Source organism: Hippocampus guttulatus, chromosome 4, assembly GCF_054856545.1.
Source record: "Hippocampus guttulatus isolate MCC_2025c chromosome 4, RoL_Hgut_1.0, whole genome shotgun sequence".
In the NCBI taxonomy this organism is placed as follows: domain Eukaryota; kingdom Metazoa; phylum Chordata; class Actinopteri; order Syngnathiformes; family Syngnathidae; genus Hippocampus; species Hippocampus guttulatus.
The window spans coordinates 14,187,355-14,207,566 of NC_141264.1; the positions used below are offsets into that span (position 1 = coordinate 14,187,355).

At 41.9% G+C, this 20,212-nt stretch overlaps 1 protein-coding gene across 4 annotated transcripts in view; it reads right to left on the reverse strand.

Moving 5' to 3' along the window:
* magi2b (membrane associated guanylate kinase, WW and PDZ domain containing 2b) overlaps positions 1–14,455 on the reverse strand; it is a 120,065-nt gene extending 105,610 nt beyond the window's left edge. For all 4 annotated transcript variants that reach the window (XM_086108726.1, XM_086108730.1, XM_086108729.1 and 1 more), the window contains exon 1: positions 13,905–14,455. In XM_086108726.1, coding sequence (XP_085964852.1) covers positions 13,905–14,202 — 298 coding nt within the window. In that variant the 5' untranslated portion in view covers positions 14,203–14,455. The remainder of the gene's footprint in view (positions 1–13,904) is intronic.
* Between the last annotated feature and the right edge of the window lie 5,757 nt (positions 14,456–20,212).

Below are 20,212 nucleotides of genomic sequence, written 5' to 3' on the forward strand. Positions count from 1 at the left end.
ATTGAACTTCATTACTTATGAAATCAAGGCAGGTGAGCAAATATTATTGGCATAGTGCATCAACGAAATTGAAAAGTAAATTTAAAACAACTGAAATACATCCTCAGCTGTTCAGAGTTTCTGTACTTTTTGCTCAACTTGCTGTTCGACCAAAGAGTAAAATTCACAACAAGTCTTTGATCCTTGACAATTTCTGACAGCTTCCACTTCTAAGCCTTTCCGCAGCTCTTTCAGTCTCTCTGTTGCAACCTGCTGATGACATTCTGTGATACTCTCAGCTTTGATCCATCAATCAGCCAACAAATCTTGTTCTTTAAACAGTCCTCTTCATCCTGCCGTTTACATTTTGAAACCATGAGACCGAGACTACACCAAACAACTGGTTAACAGTAACTCGCCATTGTGAGGCTTTAAACAGGATGTTGTCAGAGGGAAGCCGCCACTGAGCTTCGAGTGTTCGCAGAGTGTTTTCACGGAGAGTAAAAACTCTGGGATCACTTGCCTGCACTCCCAAGGGAAGAGAAACAGGAATAGGGAGGGGCCCGGTTGCGGGGAACGTTCAAATAAACCGCTCAGTGAAACAAAACTCGTAACAAATACAAAAATTCTTTCCGGAAGTGTTTGACTGGAAGTCGCGCACATATCCGTTTTCCATGATAGCCCTCGGGGAAAAGGAAGGGTTTTCCATACAGCTCTTTTAAAGGATGTACATGTGAAGCTAATGATTGCTCACGAGATTAGAGATTAGGATTTCCTTGCTAAAACGTGGGGGGAAATGAATTAAGTTGTTCTTGGTTTAAATCTGATGTGTGGACTTCCACACAGACAATTTCAGGAATAATATTTTTACAGTATTCATGTTAATTATCAATAAAGAAAAAAAAATAGAGAGGAGGTCATGTTCCTCATCTTGACATCATAAATTGGTCTCGACAGTGTTTCGAGACATTAAGACATGGTTATTCAACAACCAATCCCACACAACTGACCCACTTTAACTGTCACTTAATCAATAAATCAAATCTGATGGCTTTCCCTACTCCCTGGCAGATATTGACGGAGATTGTGGCATCAAGTTAAAATCGATTTGAACAAAAGCTTGACATCAACAATTAATTGATTACCTGTCTCGAGAGAGTAAAATTTGAGATGCAAATATCTGTACATAAAGGCTGAGCTGTGGATCCACCGTCTCTCGTCGGGTCTCACCGCTTGAACCTGTATGGTCAGTTAAACAACGCTAGAAGACACACAGGGTATTAAAAACAATGACTGCAGGCTCATGCCAGGTAGGGGAATCTGAGGGCAGCGGATCTCAAAAAGGTTGGCCCCAAAAAAAAAAAAAAAAAAAAAAAAGCCTTATGGAGAAGATCTCTGCCAAAAGACATTGTGACAGTCGAGAGCAGCGATCGATGCGGCAAAGCAGCGCCAAGGGAACGTCACGTTGTTGGAGTGTGAGAAGATGGACGACTACTGAGGGCTGAGGCAAGAGCTCCAGGGTTTAAGGATGTTTAAATCCACATTGGAGGTCCGAGTGAGAATCCACGCACATAAATGACCACAACCCGACTATTGTTACAACCGTCACGTCTAAATCGAAGTACGGCAATCAAGGGCTTTTAAACGACTATAAATAAGATATTGTTACAAAGTCCATTCAAGATTTTCTGTTTGTTATTGCCTAAAATGTCATGAGAGCTTTTTCCATACATTGCAATGGAGGTTTCATTTTTTTTCTTATGAGCTTTGGTAACATGTGCAGTCGTATCAGCATTTGTTCATCCTTTCTCGCACTCACTCTGTGACATCGCTCACGTATGCACACTCATTTCTCATCACATTACGCATTTGAATTGATATTTTAAAGACAGATTTCATTTGGAAATATCTCACATACACACACATACACTAATAACAGGAAATCGCTGGTAACATGAAGGTAGCTTGCACACAGCGGCTGTCTCTGGCATTTTCATTACAGAGCAGCAATGCTTGAGCGGCAAGCAATTATACCCCTGCATGAGGGAAAGGAGAGCCTTCTCAGCTGTTTATTGAACATCAGGGCCTTCTGTAGGCCACAGATGACACCCAGACACTCACAGGTACACTTGCTTGTCACCAGGACCCTCCTCTTAAGGGCACACGATTGTACACACATTGCAATAAGTGGAGTCTTTTCTATACATTTTATGATTGCAATTCGATTTTTTTTTTGTGGTCAAATATGTTGACAATGTTTAAAAGGTGAATTTTAAGAAGCTTAAAAGAACAGCACAGAGAGGATCGGGCGGTTTTTACTCCCCCCCCCCCCCAAAAAAAAGAAAAAATTCAGAAAAATGACAGAAGCTTGCATTTTCAATTTGAACAATTAATTTTGGAGAAATAAAGAACTCTCAAACTGCACCTTTCTCATCAGCAATCTAGCCACAGCCCCACTCCCTCTTCCTATGTCTTAGTGGGAATTGGAGGAGGAACTGGACATTCAAAGTCATTGTATACTACTATACATACATTGCTAATACAGATGTTCAACATAAACATGCATGGCAGTGAATGTTTACCAGCCCTCCGCATTGCTTACACCTTCCAGGCAAAACCCAAAGTCAGGTCGGGCATTTGGTGCTATCTATTGTCAGTCACACATTCCAATACTTTGGCATGAGAAAGAAAAAGTTGAGCATCAGATCTAAATATCAAGAACCCTTGGGCCCAAACTTCACTTGACCACGTCTACTTCTTCCTGTGTCCTCGTTTGACAACATCAAGTTTAAGTTTCGTGCCCTAGAAAGCCTGCGTGGGCCTTGCGTGTGGGCGAGCATTAAAATGTATGTGTACAGTTTGTGTTCTTTAGCTTTGGATGGACAATCTTCTTGGTAGTACTCCTAATGGTGCTATTACGGCAAGCAGCCGGGGTCCATTATTAATAGTAAATGACACAGTCTCTCTCGTAAAGGTCTTCATATTGATCTTCCCCCACAAACCCCGCACACCCCGAGACTGATCCTAATGATGATGCTTGTCCATGTGTTGTTCTCGACGGCGGCGTAATCAAGACCAGACGCATATTTACGACGGCCGAGCCATTCCAACAACAAGAGACCGCCACGAGCCAGACTTCTAGATTAAAGGGGGGTGTTACAGAAACGGCCGGCCTAATATTCCTGACAATGTTCTCCTCTGACGTCCGGCCAATAAAAAGTCTCCCGTCACTCCCTTAATATCTGAGCTCAGGAGATAAATTCAGTAGGAGGTGGCTATCTATGATTCTGGTGACGTCCTGCTTTCCAAGCGCCTTTGCAGAGATCAACGCTGATAGTTTTAATCAGTGCTCCTCACACGTGATGGAGCAGTGTGTTCCTGAAGTAAGACAATGACTTGCCAAACATTTGCAAACCATTTCAGTGAGAAAGATCTGTTGCACTTCCAAGTTGGTCATAGGGGAGATCTTTTTTTTTTTTTTTTTAAATCAACAGTGATTTTCTTTTTTGTTGATGCAAAATGTGTGGAACTGAACTAACAAGAAAATTTGTGTTGCTGTGCTGTCAAAAGAAAAGGAAAGTTGACGTGGCTCAAAAATGTGTTTGACTTGTTGAAGTACAGACAATCAACAATCAGTTCCTCAGGACAGCGAATAGTGACACACTTTAGTTTGTTTTGCCCTAAAAAGAAGAAGAAAAAAATGTGGATGTCGTTATAAATACAAAATATGTTCTGTCTCCCTTGCAATCTGTTTTGTTGCCTCAAAATAATTTCTTCCGCTTCTGCTGGTTGTGACAGGTTTTTTGTTGTTTTTTTTCCCCTTTATGATTTGATAAAAAATATGGAGTGAAAATAACAGTGGAGAGTGATGACAAAAGTAGTCGAGGAATCAATCAAAAGATGCTTCCAAAAACAAAAAAAAGCCTGGTCGACCGCCAATGGTAGGATTTTTGTTTTTGACCAGAAATCTGCAAAACTCTCAGGGAAAATATTGACACTATGCTGGCGAAAGAAATGTAAGAAGTTAGGTTTTCGTTGGCAAAAAAAAAAGGCCCCTTTCTACTGTAGAGCTGTCTTATTTTTACCCAATGAGCCCGCAAATGGGAGAAAATCTGCAAAGAAATGAGACTGCCATGGTGGCGAAAGAAGCTAAATTTTGGAGATGACATAACTATAACTGCAAGTATAGCTGAAGGAGGGCCATAATGATTGTATTCTGCGATGCCTCATTGAGCTGCTATGGTCTAGATAGTCTCATCAAGTCTGTCCGTAGAGATGAAGGCCCGGTTCATGCATCTGAGTCCAAACTCCAATGTCTTGAATTTGCTTCTACTGTACTGACCCATCGGCTCCTTTCTACCCTTCATCAATTACATGAGCTCGAATGCGACAGTCAGCAGATAACGTCCGGAAGGGGAGACGACAGTTTAGTTCATAACGAGTCAGGCGGAAATCTTTACTGGAGAACACGATGTGACAGTCGTTTCATTCGAACATTGTTATATAGAACACTGTGCTTATTGTGTTTCGCATCCAAAGATTTGTTGATAGGTGTGCTGTACTGGAAGTGGAAAGGGACAACGGGACAATTAATGGGAGAATGTCATTTCCGGCGGCCCGGTAGTCCAGTGGTTAGCACGTCGGCTTCACAGTGCAGAGGTACCGGGTTCGATTCCATCTCCGGCCTCCCTGTGTGGAGTTTGCATGTTCTCCCCGGGCCTGCGTGGGTTTTCTCCGGGTGCTCCGGTTTCCTCCCACATTCCAAAAACATGCATGGCAGGCTGATTGGACGCTCTAAATTGTCCCTAGGTGTGAGTGTGAGCGTGGTTGGTTGTTCGTCTCTGTGTGCCCTGCGATTGGCTGGCAACTGATTCAGGGTGTCCCCCGCCTACTGCCCGAAGACGGCTGGGATGGGCTCCAGCACCCCCCGCGACCCTAGTGAGGATCAAGCGGTTCGGAAATTGGATGGATGGATGTCATTTCCACTTTTCAGCAGGTCATGACTGTTTTGTTTCTGTACCTCAGCCTTGATTAATTTGAACCACACATACAGAAGGTAGGCGGCTCAGTGATCCAGTGGTTAGCGCGTCAACCTCACAGTGCAGAGGTACCGGGTTCAATTCCAGCTCCGGCCTCCCCGTGTGGAGTTTTCATGTTCTCCCCGGGCCTATGCGGGTTTTCTCCAGGTACTCCGGTTTCCTCCCACATTCCAAACACATGCACGGCAGGCTGATTGCACACTCTAAATCATTGGTCTCAAAATCAAGGCCCGGGGGCCAGATCTGGGCCGCCACTTCATTTTACGTGGCCCGCAAAAGCATGTCAACGTTCATGATGCTTGCTAAAGTTTGAATCAAAATTTCAAATTGAAATCCATAATAACATGGCGCTATTGCAAGCATTTTCCCATTTCCTAGCCCCTTCTTACATTAATGTAAACTATGTTTAAACAAGTCATTATTCTTGACTTCTGTTTTCAAAACTAGGTATCCATCTATTTGTTGCTCGCTGTGTATGTAATATGTGGAGGTGATTAAATATTTATGTGGTTTCACAAAATTCACAGTCATAACAGTCTTCCAAGGGAAACCGTAACTACAATGTGGCCCGCAACAAAAATGAGTTTGACAACCCTGCTCTAAATTGTCCCTTGGTGTGAGTGCAAGCGTGGATGGTTGTTCGTCTCTGTGTGCCCAGCGATTGGCTGGCAACCGGTTCAGGGTGTCCCCTGCCTACCGCCCGAGGATAGCTGGGATAGGCTCCAACAACCCCCGCCACCCTTGTGAGGATAAGCATATCGGAAGATGGATGAATGAATGGATGGATGGATATACAGAAGGTATGCTGGTAAAAGAAGTGGCAAGCCTTCAAAAGCGGTCACGTCTGTTTTAAACTTGATTCTGACTGGATTATTTTTGGGACTCGGTTTTGTTGATCCTGATTGAAATGTGAAAAATCTCTAGAAAAAAAGATAAGTTTGCAATCCTGACAAAAGAAGTGGTGGCAATTGGCAAGGCCCAAAAAACCATATCGCTGAAGAGCTGGTTGCGGGTTCATTTTTCACATTCACTTGGATTAGATTTGTCAATTCAAACAAAACTTTCTTCAAGAGTTTTACTGGGACAGAGAATGCTGTCATAGGAACAAACATTTGAAGAGTCTGTTCTGCTTTACAGTTGGCTGTGACTGAATCATTTTTGTGAATCCTGTTGCTTTTGTTGAATTCCTCTACAAATATGTGAGGAGAAAAAAGATGTCATGTTTTAATGCTGTCAAAAGAAGCAGGGGCGAGCCCATTGCAAAAAATTGTCAATTTAGTCGAGACAGACGTTCTTTTTTGACCCAGGCATGATTTTGATAATTTTGAGCAAAAGTTTGATACATCTACACAAAATAAGAAAATTATGCTGGCAAAAGATGGGGATGATGATGAGTGTTAATAGTTTCCTCATGACTCAGCATTACAACATTTGCATTGTGAGGTTATGTGAGCTCACTTCATCTCTACATCTTTTTAACTACTACATGGACATATTTTTCTTTTCCAGATGGACTGAAGTGTGCCCAGACAGACAGCAAAAGGTCAAAATGTTTTTTGACGTTCCGAGGGCCATCAGATTGGCCTGCTACTGTCCTCTGCTGGTGAGAAGCATCAACCGCAGATGCAGAGATGTTTGACAGTCATTTAAGAGTGGAGGTAGCTTCTGGCACTTAAAACACAGACTTAGTGAATGTTTCTAGCAAACTGTACCTCATCTTGAGCACAAAAACTGAAAACATTTCAAATCCAGAGATGCAGATTATTAAATGTAGTAATGGATCCCAATTGTTGGATATAGGGTTTGTTACGAAAGTATTTTCTATACATTTGATGCTTCCTTTTTTTTTTTTTGTGAGAGTTGAAAGAAGTATACAGTGTGTTTACTAAGTGTGCTTAAAAAGTGTGTTTTAATATGTTTGAGCAAAATCATTGTTTTTCAGGAAATAAAATTCAAGGCCAATCTTCTTTGAATTGACAAACTCCACATCGCACAAGTTGGCCATCTACCGTATTGACCCGAATATAAGAGAGTGTTTTTTGCATTGAAATAAGACTGAAAAAGTGGGGGGCGTCTTATATTTGGGGTCTCAACAGTATACCCATTCACGACACTAGATGGCGCCAGATACCATTGAAGCGAATGCTGAAGCCCAAAGCGAACGAACCCCTGTCACGAAGAATAAAAATAAAAATAGCGGTAAGAAAGAAAAGGGAAGAAAATAATAGAAGAGATAACAGAAAATGGAGAAACGTAGCGACAATCTGGAGAAAAGTGGGTTAAAGATCGGCCAGGTTAACCGGCAGCTGAGGAGAAGTTATGATGTAATTTACATTTCAAAAACCAAAATTAATTTGGTGTCCAAAAAGTATTTTTTTTTTCAAACTTGAGTCTTGGAAAAAGAGGGGGTCAATATCGTCTTATATTCGGGCCAATACGGTACTTCATACACGCCAATATACATAACACCACACAAAAATCATGTTCGGAAACTTAATTTAATATGCGAATATAATTGTTACTTCATGACAGTGTCTTTGAACGGTACAAACACATCGCTGCGCCAGCCGTCCACGTCAAATTCTTCGCTCACACAGACCCTCCAACCAGAGAAAGAGCCTTTACTACTTGATGGAAGCAAATGACTGTGGTTGCATCACCTTTACAACACACCATCGGGGATGCGATAAATGAAACGATGAGATGACTAAACTTTGTTGGAGGCGGAAATTAATTTGCATACATACTTACCTTCATGGCTTACCAGTTCCTAATGCACCGAAGCATTAGAGCGATCCATTTTAACAAAACATGCTGATTCAAATGTATATGATCAAACATTTCATTCGTTATTGTCTAAAAAAAAAGAAATTTAAAAAAAAAACATCCAGACTTTCAATCTTGAGGCGACATAACACTGCACGGCTTGCACACAGTGAAAGAAGATAGGGTGCAACACATCTAAGACAGTTTAAGCGAGTAAATAGATTTGTACTCCAACTGTTTTCCACACTTTAAATGGGTAAATAATGTGCAAAAGTAACAGATATTGTGGGGACAACTCAATAGCATTGATTCGTGAAAAAAATATGAAATTGACCATATTTAGAATTCAGCGACTGCACATGTTTATGAAAGACATATTAAATTTCAGAATTTAAATTAGATACTCAATATAAGATGATACAATAAGACAAAGACAGATGACCGCCTTAGTTTCCTTGTCCTTTTCTGGGTATTTTACATTCACTCCCATGGTGACTCCATCGCCACCTCCAAAGCACATGGCGGCAGCGTTGACACTTGCGCTGACCCAATTCTCTCAACTGGACCAGTTGGACGTTTGCTGGCAGGCTGGCTTAGATGTCAAACTTGATCCCCCGGGCCGAGCCACGGCACGTCAAGCTTCGATTAGTATTATGATGATGTACTGTAAATATTTTTTAAATGAAATACAGTTACATCTTCCTCTCATAGCTGGGTGGGTTATTAATACCAGCAGAGCCGACAGGATGTTCTGCACTGATTCGTGGGACTGCTTTGCATCACCAGAGTGAAACGTGAAGGGAGGGGAAGTGGCCTCCCTTCAATTCCATCTGTCCCTCCATCACTTTAAGAAAGCCTTGGAAAGATATGCAAAGCATTTTTCCCCCAAATCCTTCATATACAGCTTTGGGTCCATGTACTAGTAGGCTCTTTGTCCTCACTAAGCAGACAATTCAATGCGCTAGCAAAACAACTGAGTCTTGCCGATATGATGTTTCCACTACTGCCACTTTTCACTGATCAATATGCAATTACAGTAACCTTATAAGTTAATATATGTGCTATGTTAGTGACACTACTAGGCCCAACTAGTGGAGATAAGTCCTGCACCGAATAGCCTCCTGGACCCTATTAGTAGCTCCAAAATGACCACTAGTAGTTTTGCCTCACTAGGAACATGTAGTTGTGCTACTAATATGCCAAAGTCATCCCACAAGTGTGTAGAAATGCAGTGGGGAACCCCCACTTCTATTAAACACAGAGGTTCTACGAGTGTGCTCTAGTTCATTCTAACTAGTCCTCTGAATTTTATTACTGGTGAGGATGATGAACATAGTAGTATACAGACTTTAACCCTTTCAGGGACAGTGGCGGTTACGACAGTGTACAGCTTATCATGTTATCAGGCTACAAGTTATGCATGAAAGGGTTAAGCTGGAGATCAAGGATATCTAATAAATGTTTACAGCTTTCCATAAAATAGCACTAGTACTTCTAGTGACATTTTAAAATTCTACTAGTTAAAATTGAACAATTCACGACTGGTATCCGTAGTGGGCAGATGTCAACTAGTGCACAATGTTGACTCACTTGGGATATGGAATTGTCCCAATGGTGTGCAAAAACTTCATACTGCCGTGGGGGGGAAGAAAAGTTACAAGACAGTTATTGTGGTAGTATTCAAATTGTTTTACTAGCAAAGACAAAGAGTGGACTAGTAGATGTACCTTTAGTTGGATATCAAGGAAACTAAATAAATATTGAAAAGGCTTTCCACACAGCTGTTTGAGGTCCACGTGACTCGCATGCTTTGTCCCCACTCGTAGGACAACTTTGGCATAAAAGTGGAGCAACGACATGTTACTAGTGAGGCGAAACTGTGTACTAGTTGATATCTGTGTGATACTAGTTCTACTAGTGACAGTATAAAATTCTATAAGATCCAGCATGTTACTAGTAATACTAGTATAGCAATGATGGCAACAAGTGCACAATTTTGCTTCAATAGTGACATGTCGTACTTAGGCCAAAGTTGTCTTAGTGGTGAGGAAAAAGTGCATAAGAGTACAGAGACAGCATTGATTGCATTCATTCAATGTTCTTGATGATATACAGCCTTTTAAAAATGATTTAATGAATGATAAGTAAAACATATTACACATACATACTGCAATAGCCGTCTTGTATTTAAATATTTAAATGAGTCACTATTTTTAGGCTCTGGCTCCCCTTAAGACGAGACAGGCCGACATTTCCAAATCAGTTCATTTCTTCTCTTTAATCAGCACATATTTTACTTATGAAACTTTGATGCCAAAGTGTAAATTAAACTAGAAAAAAACAGATGATTTGCCATATATTGTGCATTTTCTACACACTTTGAAAGCTATATGAATCAACAACGGTACCGCACGATGTTGAGATTGCTCAGAAAGGCAACTGCGCTTGTCAGTGAAAGGTCCAAGAATAATTGCAATAGAAAAACAACCCAAAATAGCTGGGATTTTATTTTTATCACTGTGGCTATTTGTGACAAAAGGAGAGAGGCGACTGTTTTAAGTCATTTTTCATGAAATAAACCCTGAAATATAAACCACTGCAAATTTGCCCCATTTTAAGAAGTCATAATGTAGTTTTGTTCATCTTCGATGTAAAGATATCCCAAAGGATGAGTGTTCTTCCTTTCATATCTCTCGCCACCTCCTTCACACCATCTCCATCTGTAGCGCAGGAGGGGGAAGTGTGTGCGTGTGTGTGTGTGTAAATAGACATACAGTATATAGATATATGTAGAGATAGATTCATATGTTTACCAAAATTGGAAAGGAAACAACCAAGGGAAGAGAACCCACAACAAAACCAAAACTTTGCAATTTTGCTATACTTACTTTTTGTGCATACTTTAAAAGACACCTGAACAGAGTACTATTTTACCATTTTTTCATTATTTTCATACAAGAGCCGAATTTGAACAGTAGCAATTTGCTGTTGATATCTACCTCTGATAGATTATTAAATAATGATTATAGAAATTATTATTTTTTGTTTAATCCGAGTCCAAATCGCATTCATCCACAAAATAATTGACTGATGAATCTAATCCTTAGTTGCAACACTAGCAGCTCTGTCCAAAAATGATTTTCGTGAGACGGCACTGTGAAATTATGTTGGGCTACAATACAATGCTTAAGGAAAGGAACTCTCCCTTTAACCAAACACCCCCTTGTATTGATCAGATGTACCTCATGAAATGTCCAGTGAGAGTAGGTACGATCGAGCTCAAAGAAGAGCACAGAGAGTGTGACGAGGCGAGTTCAATAAACACATCATGTTTAACTAGCTAAGAAAAGGAGGGGAGAAGGAGTAGAAAATAGACCTGTGTGAGATAGATGCGCATTAGCGTTTAACCCCTTCGTGCGCGGCAGGCCGCTCTCGCTGTCAGCAGCTCCGACTCAATAATCAATCACACGGAGGCGAGCGGCGCAAACAGCCCGGGAAGGCAAATCCTCGGCTCGCTCCAAAAATAACCGGCCCGAGTGTTTGATTTGTGCTTTTCTCGTGTCCCAGAAAACAAGATGCTGTCGGAATGCTGCTTTCATTCCACGGACGATGAGACATCGTCAAAACGACCAACACTAAATCGTACTTTAGGCCCTGTTTGGAGTCTACTGTGCCTTTATCGCAAGTTTACACTCATCAGCCATAACATTAGGTACGCCTCGTCATCAGATGACAGCCAAAGCAAACATGCTGCCCTGCACAAGGGAAATAATGCTCAATGTCACAGTGGCATTAATTGGCTGAACGCTGAAGAGCTTCACACCATACAGCACAGTACGGAATTCAGGGGGAAAAGTTGTATCTAACCACCGGTCATTCCAACATTCATCCATTCTTCTATCCATCTGTTCCGGTTTGAGTGTTAAACCCACATGTCCATCCATCCATGTATCCATCTATCCAACCACCCATTTATTCAATCATCAATCTACCCATTGATCCATTTATCAATTATCTATCCATCTACCCATCCAAATAAACTACTAGTGTTGGCCGATAGATAAAGCACAAAGATGATCAAAATGTTTGTCATCTTACTTTTCTCATATCTTCAATCTTATGGCACACAGCTGTCACCGGGTGACTGATTGGACAACAACCCACGGAAGTGAATCAATACAAAGTCATCATGCAATACAAATGTCCATCCATCCATCCATGTTCCGAACCGCTTGATCCTCACTAGGGTCGCGGGGGGTGCTGGAGCCTATCCCAGCCGTCTTCGGGCAGTAGGCGGGGGACACCCTGAATCAGTTGTCAGCCAATCGCAGGGCACACAGAGACGAACAACCATCCACGCCCACACTCACACCTAGGGGCAATTTAGAGCGTCCAATCAGCCTGCCATGCATGTTTTTGGAATGTGGGAGAAAACCGGAGCACCCGGAGAAAACCCACGCAGGCCCGGGGAGAATATGCAAACTCCGCACAGAGAGGCCGAAGCTGGAATCGAACCCGGTACCTCTGCACTGTGAAGCCGACGTGCTAACCACTGGACTACCGGGCCGCTAATACAAATGTGCAGTTGAAAATTAAATCTAAAAGTCAATGAAAATGAACACGGTGGGTGAATGCAAATAACGAATACTGTACTAATTATTTGTGGGAAAAAATTAAAAGAATAACAACAAACCTGTAATTATAACTATTTACAGAATAGAACCCCCTTGAATGTATGCTGGGTCCTCCTTCGAACTACACAAGGCTCACACAGCAGTTTGCATTTTGTGTCACATCAAAACACAAAGAATAGGCAATTTAATACAATAATGCAAAATAATGCTATACACAGCTAAAGAGGAAATTATTGTTTTGGCATCCCGTATGTCAGCTGAGAGGAGTGGCCTAGAGGTATATGAATATTGAGGATAAGTGACTGAGAAAATGGATGGACATAGTATACTGAATGCATATACAGTAATTTTACAAATGTGATTTGTTTACATAATACAGTCCTAAGTTTTGATTTTGACTTTCACGACGTGCACAATGTTCTCAAAATTGCATTACAGTAGAGATCATCTTTTTATTTTATTTTTTATCAATTTCTGTCAGAACGATTATTTTGTATGCCTCTTATTGAGATTGATATCTATATTTGTTCAAAATGTGGAGGCTACCGTACTTTGCCACAATTTTGGATACAGTAGCAGCACAACTGGATGCAATTGTCATTTGACTGTTTGTTTAATGTCAGTTGGAAAAAAAGTGAGAGAAGGTAAGCAGGAGTAGTGGGTTGTCATTTTTGGGCGGAGTGGGGGCGCGGACACCCGCAGCGGCTCCTCTTGTTTTGTGTTGAGAGGGAAGAAATTTCATCTGTGCTGTATGTTTCACATACAGTACATTTGACAATAAAGTTTCATCCAATCCAACCCAATATATTGTTTTACATCGTTCTGATGTATTGTCTATATCATTTTTTATTTGCATATCACTCAACACGACTATCCACTCAACTATCTATTCACACCATCTTTCCATCTATCCATCCACCCATCCATCTTTCCACCTATCAGCCATCGATCTAGTATCCATGCACCAATCTATCTGTCTCGCTAGTGTTAGTGTTAAATTTGGGATTTTGCTCCTTCAAGCCACATTAACTTCAGCAGCAGCACTCAATAAGACTCGGGCCCTTCGTTAATTAGACAGCTTTATCTTAGCAACAACCCTTTAATGGCAGCCATGTGTCTCTCCGTCTGTCTGTCTATTTGCAGCAGAAGTCAGTGACTGCTTCCTCCAGCATGGCTATCCGAAGCAAGCCACTAATACGCCGGAGACGGACACGCCCCCTCCGGACTGCGAGCTCCACAATCGTGGTTAGTACTACTGGTTCCGGTTCTGAAGGTCCAGACAACAGGCCCAGCTAGCATCTGTTTGTGCTTTGTGAAACCCCCCCATCAGAGAAAAACAACACTCAGTTCCTTTCTCTTAATTGTGACACGGCACAAAAATCGACTAAAAGTGCACAGATGACGTAAATCACGTAGATCCACACACACGCACACGTACGCGTACACACATCCGCGTAAATACGTCAGCTGCGGCTGGCTCACTCACCTTGTTTGACACATTTGAAGCGGACCGGGTCCTTGCAGTGCTTGATGACGGCCAGCACGTCCCGGCTGGTGAGGCCGGCGACGGGCATGTCGTTGACCTCCAGGAGCAGTTCATCCTCAGCCAGTTTGCCGCTCTGGACGAGACCCTTCCCCGCCTTTACCTCGCCCAAGTAGGGGAACTGGCCGAGCTCGGCGCCCCCCTTCAGCTCGAAGCCCAGCTCGCCATCCTTGCCGCGGCTGATCACCGCTTCGTGGACTTTGTTGGTCCAGTGGTTTTTCTTCTTGAGGCTTTTCGACATCGTTTTAAAGGGCGACTCGGTTCACCGCAAACTGGCTGGCTGGCTCGCTACGATCACCACCAACAACAACACCACCACCACCGTCTCATGCCCGCCTCAGTGCGACTCGCCGCAGCTGGGCGACATCACCGACTGACGCCGGGAGCTGTGTCCGCTCTGCGAGGTGCCGAGTCGGGCGAGAGACAGCCGCACGTCGCGATGCTTGCTTCGGTGAGGGTGAAATGCTTCCAGCCACACAGACGCAGGAGACAAACACTGGCGCGTAACCCGGATGTGAAAGCCGAAGGAGGGGAGAGATGAATGGTTCTGGTTCGGTCTTCGGAAGAGGAGGGGAGGGGACAACATTTCTACTACTCGGCTTGCCGGGGGCTTCGCCCTCCCTACCCTCCCTCGGCCTTGGGCCCGGTGTGGGGAGGAAGGAGGCCATGAAGGCACCAAACTGCATTCAAATGGTAAACTTTTGATTTCTCACCATTTCTCAAAAATAATAACTATTCGTATTAGTTTAATGCTATTTAAAGATTAAGATTAAGATATCCTTTATTTGTCCCGCAATGGGGAAATTTACAGTCAGAGTTCAGAAAGGAAAACACTGGGTAGGGAGAGGGAAAACACTAATCTAAAAAAATAGCTCACTACTGATGGGACATTTTTTTGTGATATTCTCAGAATATTGTAGACACGATTATTTGAAAAAATGAATGTGCACTTTACGTCTAGTGTGTATAAGAATGTTTGGATTTATGAGAAAAATAACACCATTAAGGGGGACGGGGGGGAAACAATTACACTACAGCTTTACCAGATGCGGTAAGCTCCATTGTTGACAGTGGGGCTAAATGGTGCGCAAATTAAAAATAAAAAGACACTGAAGGCACCATATAGTATATGCATTAAAATGGAGTTTGTGTCCACAATATGACAGAAACACATGACTATATGCACAATCACATTTTGAATTGAAGAATTAAACTTGGCCAACTTTTAAACTGCTTGCTGCAGTGATCTGGGAAAGAATATCAAAATGATTACCGGTAGCTCAAATTGTTGCAATATGAGGTCACTACATTATACTTCTTTTGCACCTTTCTCCATTATCCAAGTTGCTTTTCAGCGGTTCAATAAAACTAAGAGAGTAGCCAAAAAGACACCAATAAATGTTTTTTAAAAAGTGTATGATATGATACTGGGCACTTTCATGTATTGCACCATCAAATGAGGTCCAGTATTGTCTAATCAAGTGTCTTTCCAATAGATCACAATTCTGTTCATTAGTGATCAAGTGCAGACAACTGTGATACACAGTCAAGTGGGGAGGAAAAGAAGAAAGGAGAATATATGAAAGTCCACTGGGTATCTTATATTTAATATATCAAAGTAAACTGCTTTCCTTTTGAATGACTTGGCAGCCTTTTTAAAGTTGGGCTTGTATCTGAAATTTTCATACTCCGAGGGAAATAGAGTTTGCGATCTAATCGTGTTTGGCAAGTGCACTGTGCCATACTCGGTTGGTAACCACATAAAAAAAATCACATACACAACAAAATATCTTTCAAAATACATTTCTGACAGTGTCAATCAAATTACAACTCTTTTTTTTTAAATCACTTTGTTTGGTGGTGTCATCTCCGAAAACACTAAATTAATTCACAAAGTGTAATTCTGTGACTTGGTGATGAAGTGGTACCTCCAAAAACAAAAATGAAATAAAATCTGAATTAGTGCTTATTTTATGGTGGAATATGTTTTTAGTGCTAGCAGTAGCAGCCACTTCCGCACTGTTCTCACCGGGGTCTCCTGATGATTAAAACTGGCAATGTTAAAATACACACAGTCGTGGTCTCACACAGCCAGGTCAACAACAGAGAATATAATGATGGACAGGCCGATGGGGAGGCCTATAGACAGTAATACAGAGAATAGGTGAACTGCTAAAAACAAAGGCTTGATGGTCAAAAGATCAATACCTGTTAAAAATGATCTCCTTTGAGATAGTTTTAAAAATTGATGCAGTCCCGCCTCCTCTTTTACCATCGCAGGGAGAAAATAAAAAGTTAAAATTTGGTGGGCAAGCCTCCGTGAGGGCAACTATGTCCGTAATTTTGGCTCCGGGTTATTAGCGGGTGATAGTACCGAAACAATGAGTACGTCTTAATAATGCCGGCCCCGACTATAACGGTAGTTGGTGGGAACAAATGATGAAAAGAAGGAGCGCCAGGGGAACGGCAGACGCCCGGGGGAGATTCCAGAAGCCGTCGTCCAAACTGGTGATGTTGAGGCCGGCTAGCAGCTGAGGATGGCACAGGGAAGTGGCGCCAATGAGGTGCCCCGCTCGTGTACTGGGACACTGCATCTTTGAGAAGCCTTATGCATGAGTGGGCAACCGGGCAGCAGGTGGACTTACCCACTCCAGTAGTCCTAGCAGAGTTCATCGCTGTGGGCGGCAGGGAATCCGAAGGAGCACCTGGGACAGGGTCGGATACAATAGCAGACGTTTCAGACACCGGGAGCACGGTAATGGGAGCAGGATCATCATTCGCCAGGGCGGCAAACCAATTTTTCAGGGCCAGCTGGGGCCAGGGAGATGGTTCTCTACTCTTCTTACAGTGAGACACCACCCTGACCCAGGTGGCACCGTGTAGTGGTTTTGAGCAGGATAGCCCCGGGCAGGCAGCTGGATCCCAACTCATCGTGTCCGTTAAGGGAGCCTCAGTCGTCCTCGTGGTTGTCAAGATCCCACTTGAGTGCCCATCCATGATGACAGCGGAGAGTTGGGGGAAACAAGTCATGAAATAAAAGATGAGGGACTTTTTTTCCCCGGAGTTCTCCTGACAGACGGACATCCAAAATTGTTTTATTTGCGTTTTCCAGCAGGCCTTTCTGATTATCACTGTGGTCGGCGGGCATTATGATGCGCTAGTCACGAATCAATTTGGGCCAGTGTATGCTAGCTGGCCAGCTAACGGGTGGGAGGGTGTCCGTCAAGTCAAATATTGTGTGCAAATAATTGAAGAAGTCAAAAATCAGTGAGTGCAAAAATGGGAAAAAAAATAGTTTCCAAACAATAAGAACGTCGTAATACACGAGTAAATGAAAGGGAACTCTCTTATATAATCAATGAAAAGGCCTTTAGGGTCCACAGAGGACATGACTCAGGGTTTAGATTGTGGACGACAGCAGCTGACGCTGCCAAAGCCGAGCAGGATTCTATCATTGATTCTGTGCGGAATGGATTTGAAAAACTGACTGGTTAAGGAAACTTTCCCATTGCTAAGTTAGTTATGAAGGGCTGCTACTCCTATTAATGAAGGCCCTGCACACAAAAAATGTGAGTTTTGGTGGCACATAATTAAAATGTTTTTAATAACACATTATTTGTTTATTTTTGAGTAAAATATTGGAAAATTACATAGTTTGACCAAATTTTAATAATGTGAAACCAATGTACATGTTTGAATTAAGTACTGCATATCCAGTATTGGACTATTTGATTGCCATAACACAATCAGAGGCTACAGTCTGATTAAACACACACACACACACACACACATGCACACACAAAAAACTGAAATAAAATGCATCCAGTGCGGCCTTGCAATTGAGGCCACCTGAAATGTTTTCATGCTACTGTAACTGCCTGTGATTGCAACAAGATGGCAGCAAAGTTTTACTTTTGTCTAAATTCACATCAGCTCATGCCAACATACAGAGGTGATTTGAGATACAAGTTTAATTTCTTCCATGACCACATTTGTATCTCAAAATTCACATTTGTACCCAAACTATTGCGCTTCCTTATTCTTCTTCAGTGGGGTGTGGTTTGGCAAACCAGCTTTAGGGCGCATTACTGCCACCAACTGGTATTGTCCTTCCACGGCGAGCGAAACCATTTGGAATAGACAAAACATATGTTCATCATACATACAAATATTACATAAAAATTCCTCCTTTGACTATAAGTCAAACAGAGAATGACAAGCCCTTTTGTAGGCATGACCTTTTAATGCCTGGCTCTCCGATGTGCCCCGAGTAAAAGTTGAATGTAATATATATTATGTCAAGAGCTGCTCCTCTGCATCTAACTAACACTCTCAGCAATGCAGTGTGTGTGTGTGTGTGTGTGTGTGTGTGTGTGTGTGAAAGAGAGAGAGAGAGAGAGAGAGAGAGAGAGAGAGAGAGGGTTGACCCGCTTGTTACCTCCAAGTTTCCAAACACAGTTTACCCTTGAATGATTGCTATTGTTTTTCCTGCTTGTTTATATTCAGTAACTGTATAAACCATGCGTGGTAGGTCAATGGAACCCTCTAATCTAAATTGTCCCTATAGGTGTGATTAGGGGCATGGATAGTTCATCTAAGTGTGTGTGCCCTGCGATTGGCTGGCAACCAATTTAGGGTGTAGCCCACCTGCTGCCCGAAGACAGCTGGGGATAGGCTCCGGCACGCCCGCAACCATTGTTAGTATGAACGCATTAGAAAATGGATGGACGGACTTGTGTGGTTCTCTTGATGGCAGATGTGGCTTGATTCACTCTGGTCAGTAGTTTTGTGTTTGAAGTGGATCATTAACATCATCTACAGAGTCCTTTTTCCTCCCTATTCTTCTCCTTAAATCCATACCTTGGCTTTGATGAAGCGTCATATGTGCACGGTTTGATCTGCCTTCCAGGAATTAAGGGATTAGCATAATGATTGTGCACTTAGCTTTATACATCACACAATGCTGCCCTAAAAATAGGTCTTCCTTATAATGCCTGATCATTGTGCTTCGACACACTGGGGTTAGCGCGTGAGACGGCCTTGGCACTGCTGGAAACCGTTTCTTTAGATTACTTGATGTTGTTCTTGTGCCATATGGAGAAATAAATGCATGGAAATATTGATTTCCTTCAACTTGATGAATGGCAGAGAGATAATTAATTGGTGTAACAGCTATGCAATTAATTAGCACAGGTTAGTTATTAAACCTAATTTGCCCGTGTATTGTTGGGAGAAACTAATGAAGGGTTTCATGATGAAAATTTGTCATTACAATTCATCTCGGTCGACCATAATTAAGTGTACTTACTTTTTATGCCACCAGAGAGAGACATCGTGCATTTTTTTCACATTTTAATAAAAGAATTCCAATGTATCTCCATAACACTTCTGACATTCTTCAGTCAAAAAAACAAAAGATAATGAATTAAAAAATATCACCTTGTCACACTCTGGTTCTTTTGATTTTGGGGGGAGGAGGCTCTGACTCGAGTATGGGATGACAAACAAGGCATGCTACGAAGGGAGCGGCAAGTGTCACTAATTTAGCATTGCTGTTTTAGATGAAATGCTGTCATAATATTAATGTTGCTATTTCTTCAGCCAAAGTGAAATATTTACAATGAATAGTAAAAGAACATATCACTTGTTTGAATCCAAAACGTGCAAACTTGTTTTTCTGAGGCTCAAAATTCTTCAGTGATAAAGAGTTGACGGAATTATTGTAATGAAACCTGTCATGGGGCAGCCACTGAAATTTAAAATGTTTATATGACACATTTTCGTTACTTTTTTAAAAATTCGTGATGTTATTCCAGTATTATTATATTATCATTAAATATATATTTTCTGTATGTCCTCCTTATTAACAAGGTAAAAGATTTACCCGTGGTAAAGGAGTTCCAAATGTGTAGTCATGGAGTAATAATGGTACATAGTCTCCCTTTAATCACTCGAGTCTCGTGGTACTACAATCACTGAATTAAATGTTCAAACTGTGTGCACTGCTGCAGTCTTTTTTTTTAAACCCAGTACAATACATTTGTCAATTACAGTTCAGTTGCGCCTTAAATTAAGAACATTCTGAACCGAATCATTATTTAAGCAATATTCAAATTGTGTATAAGACATACTTTTTAGGCTCTGCTTTAGGCCTACTTTGCTACGGCAATTTCATGTTGGTCATGATGGTGGTACTTGGAGAGCTATGGCTTCGTGATGTACCACTTGGTGTAAAAACTTTTGAGAACAAC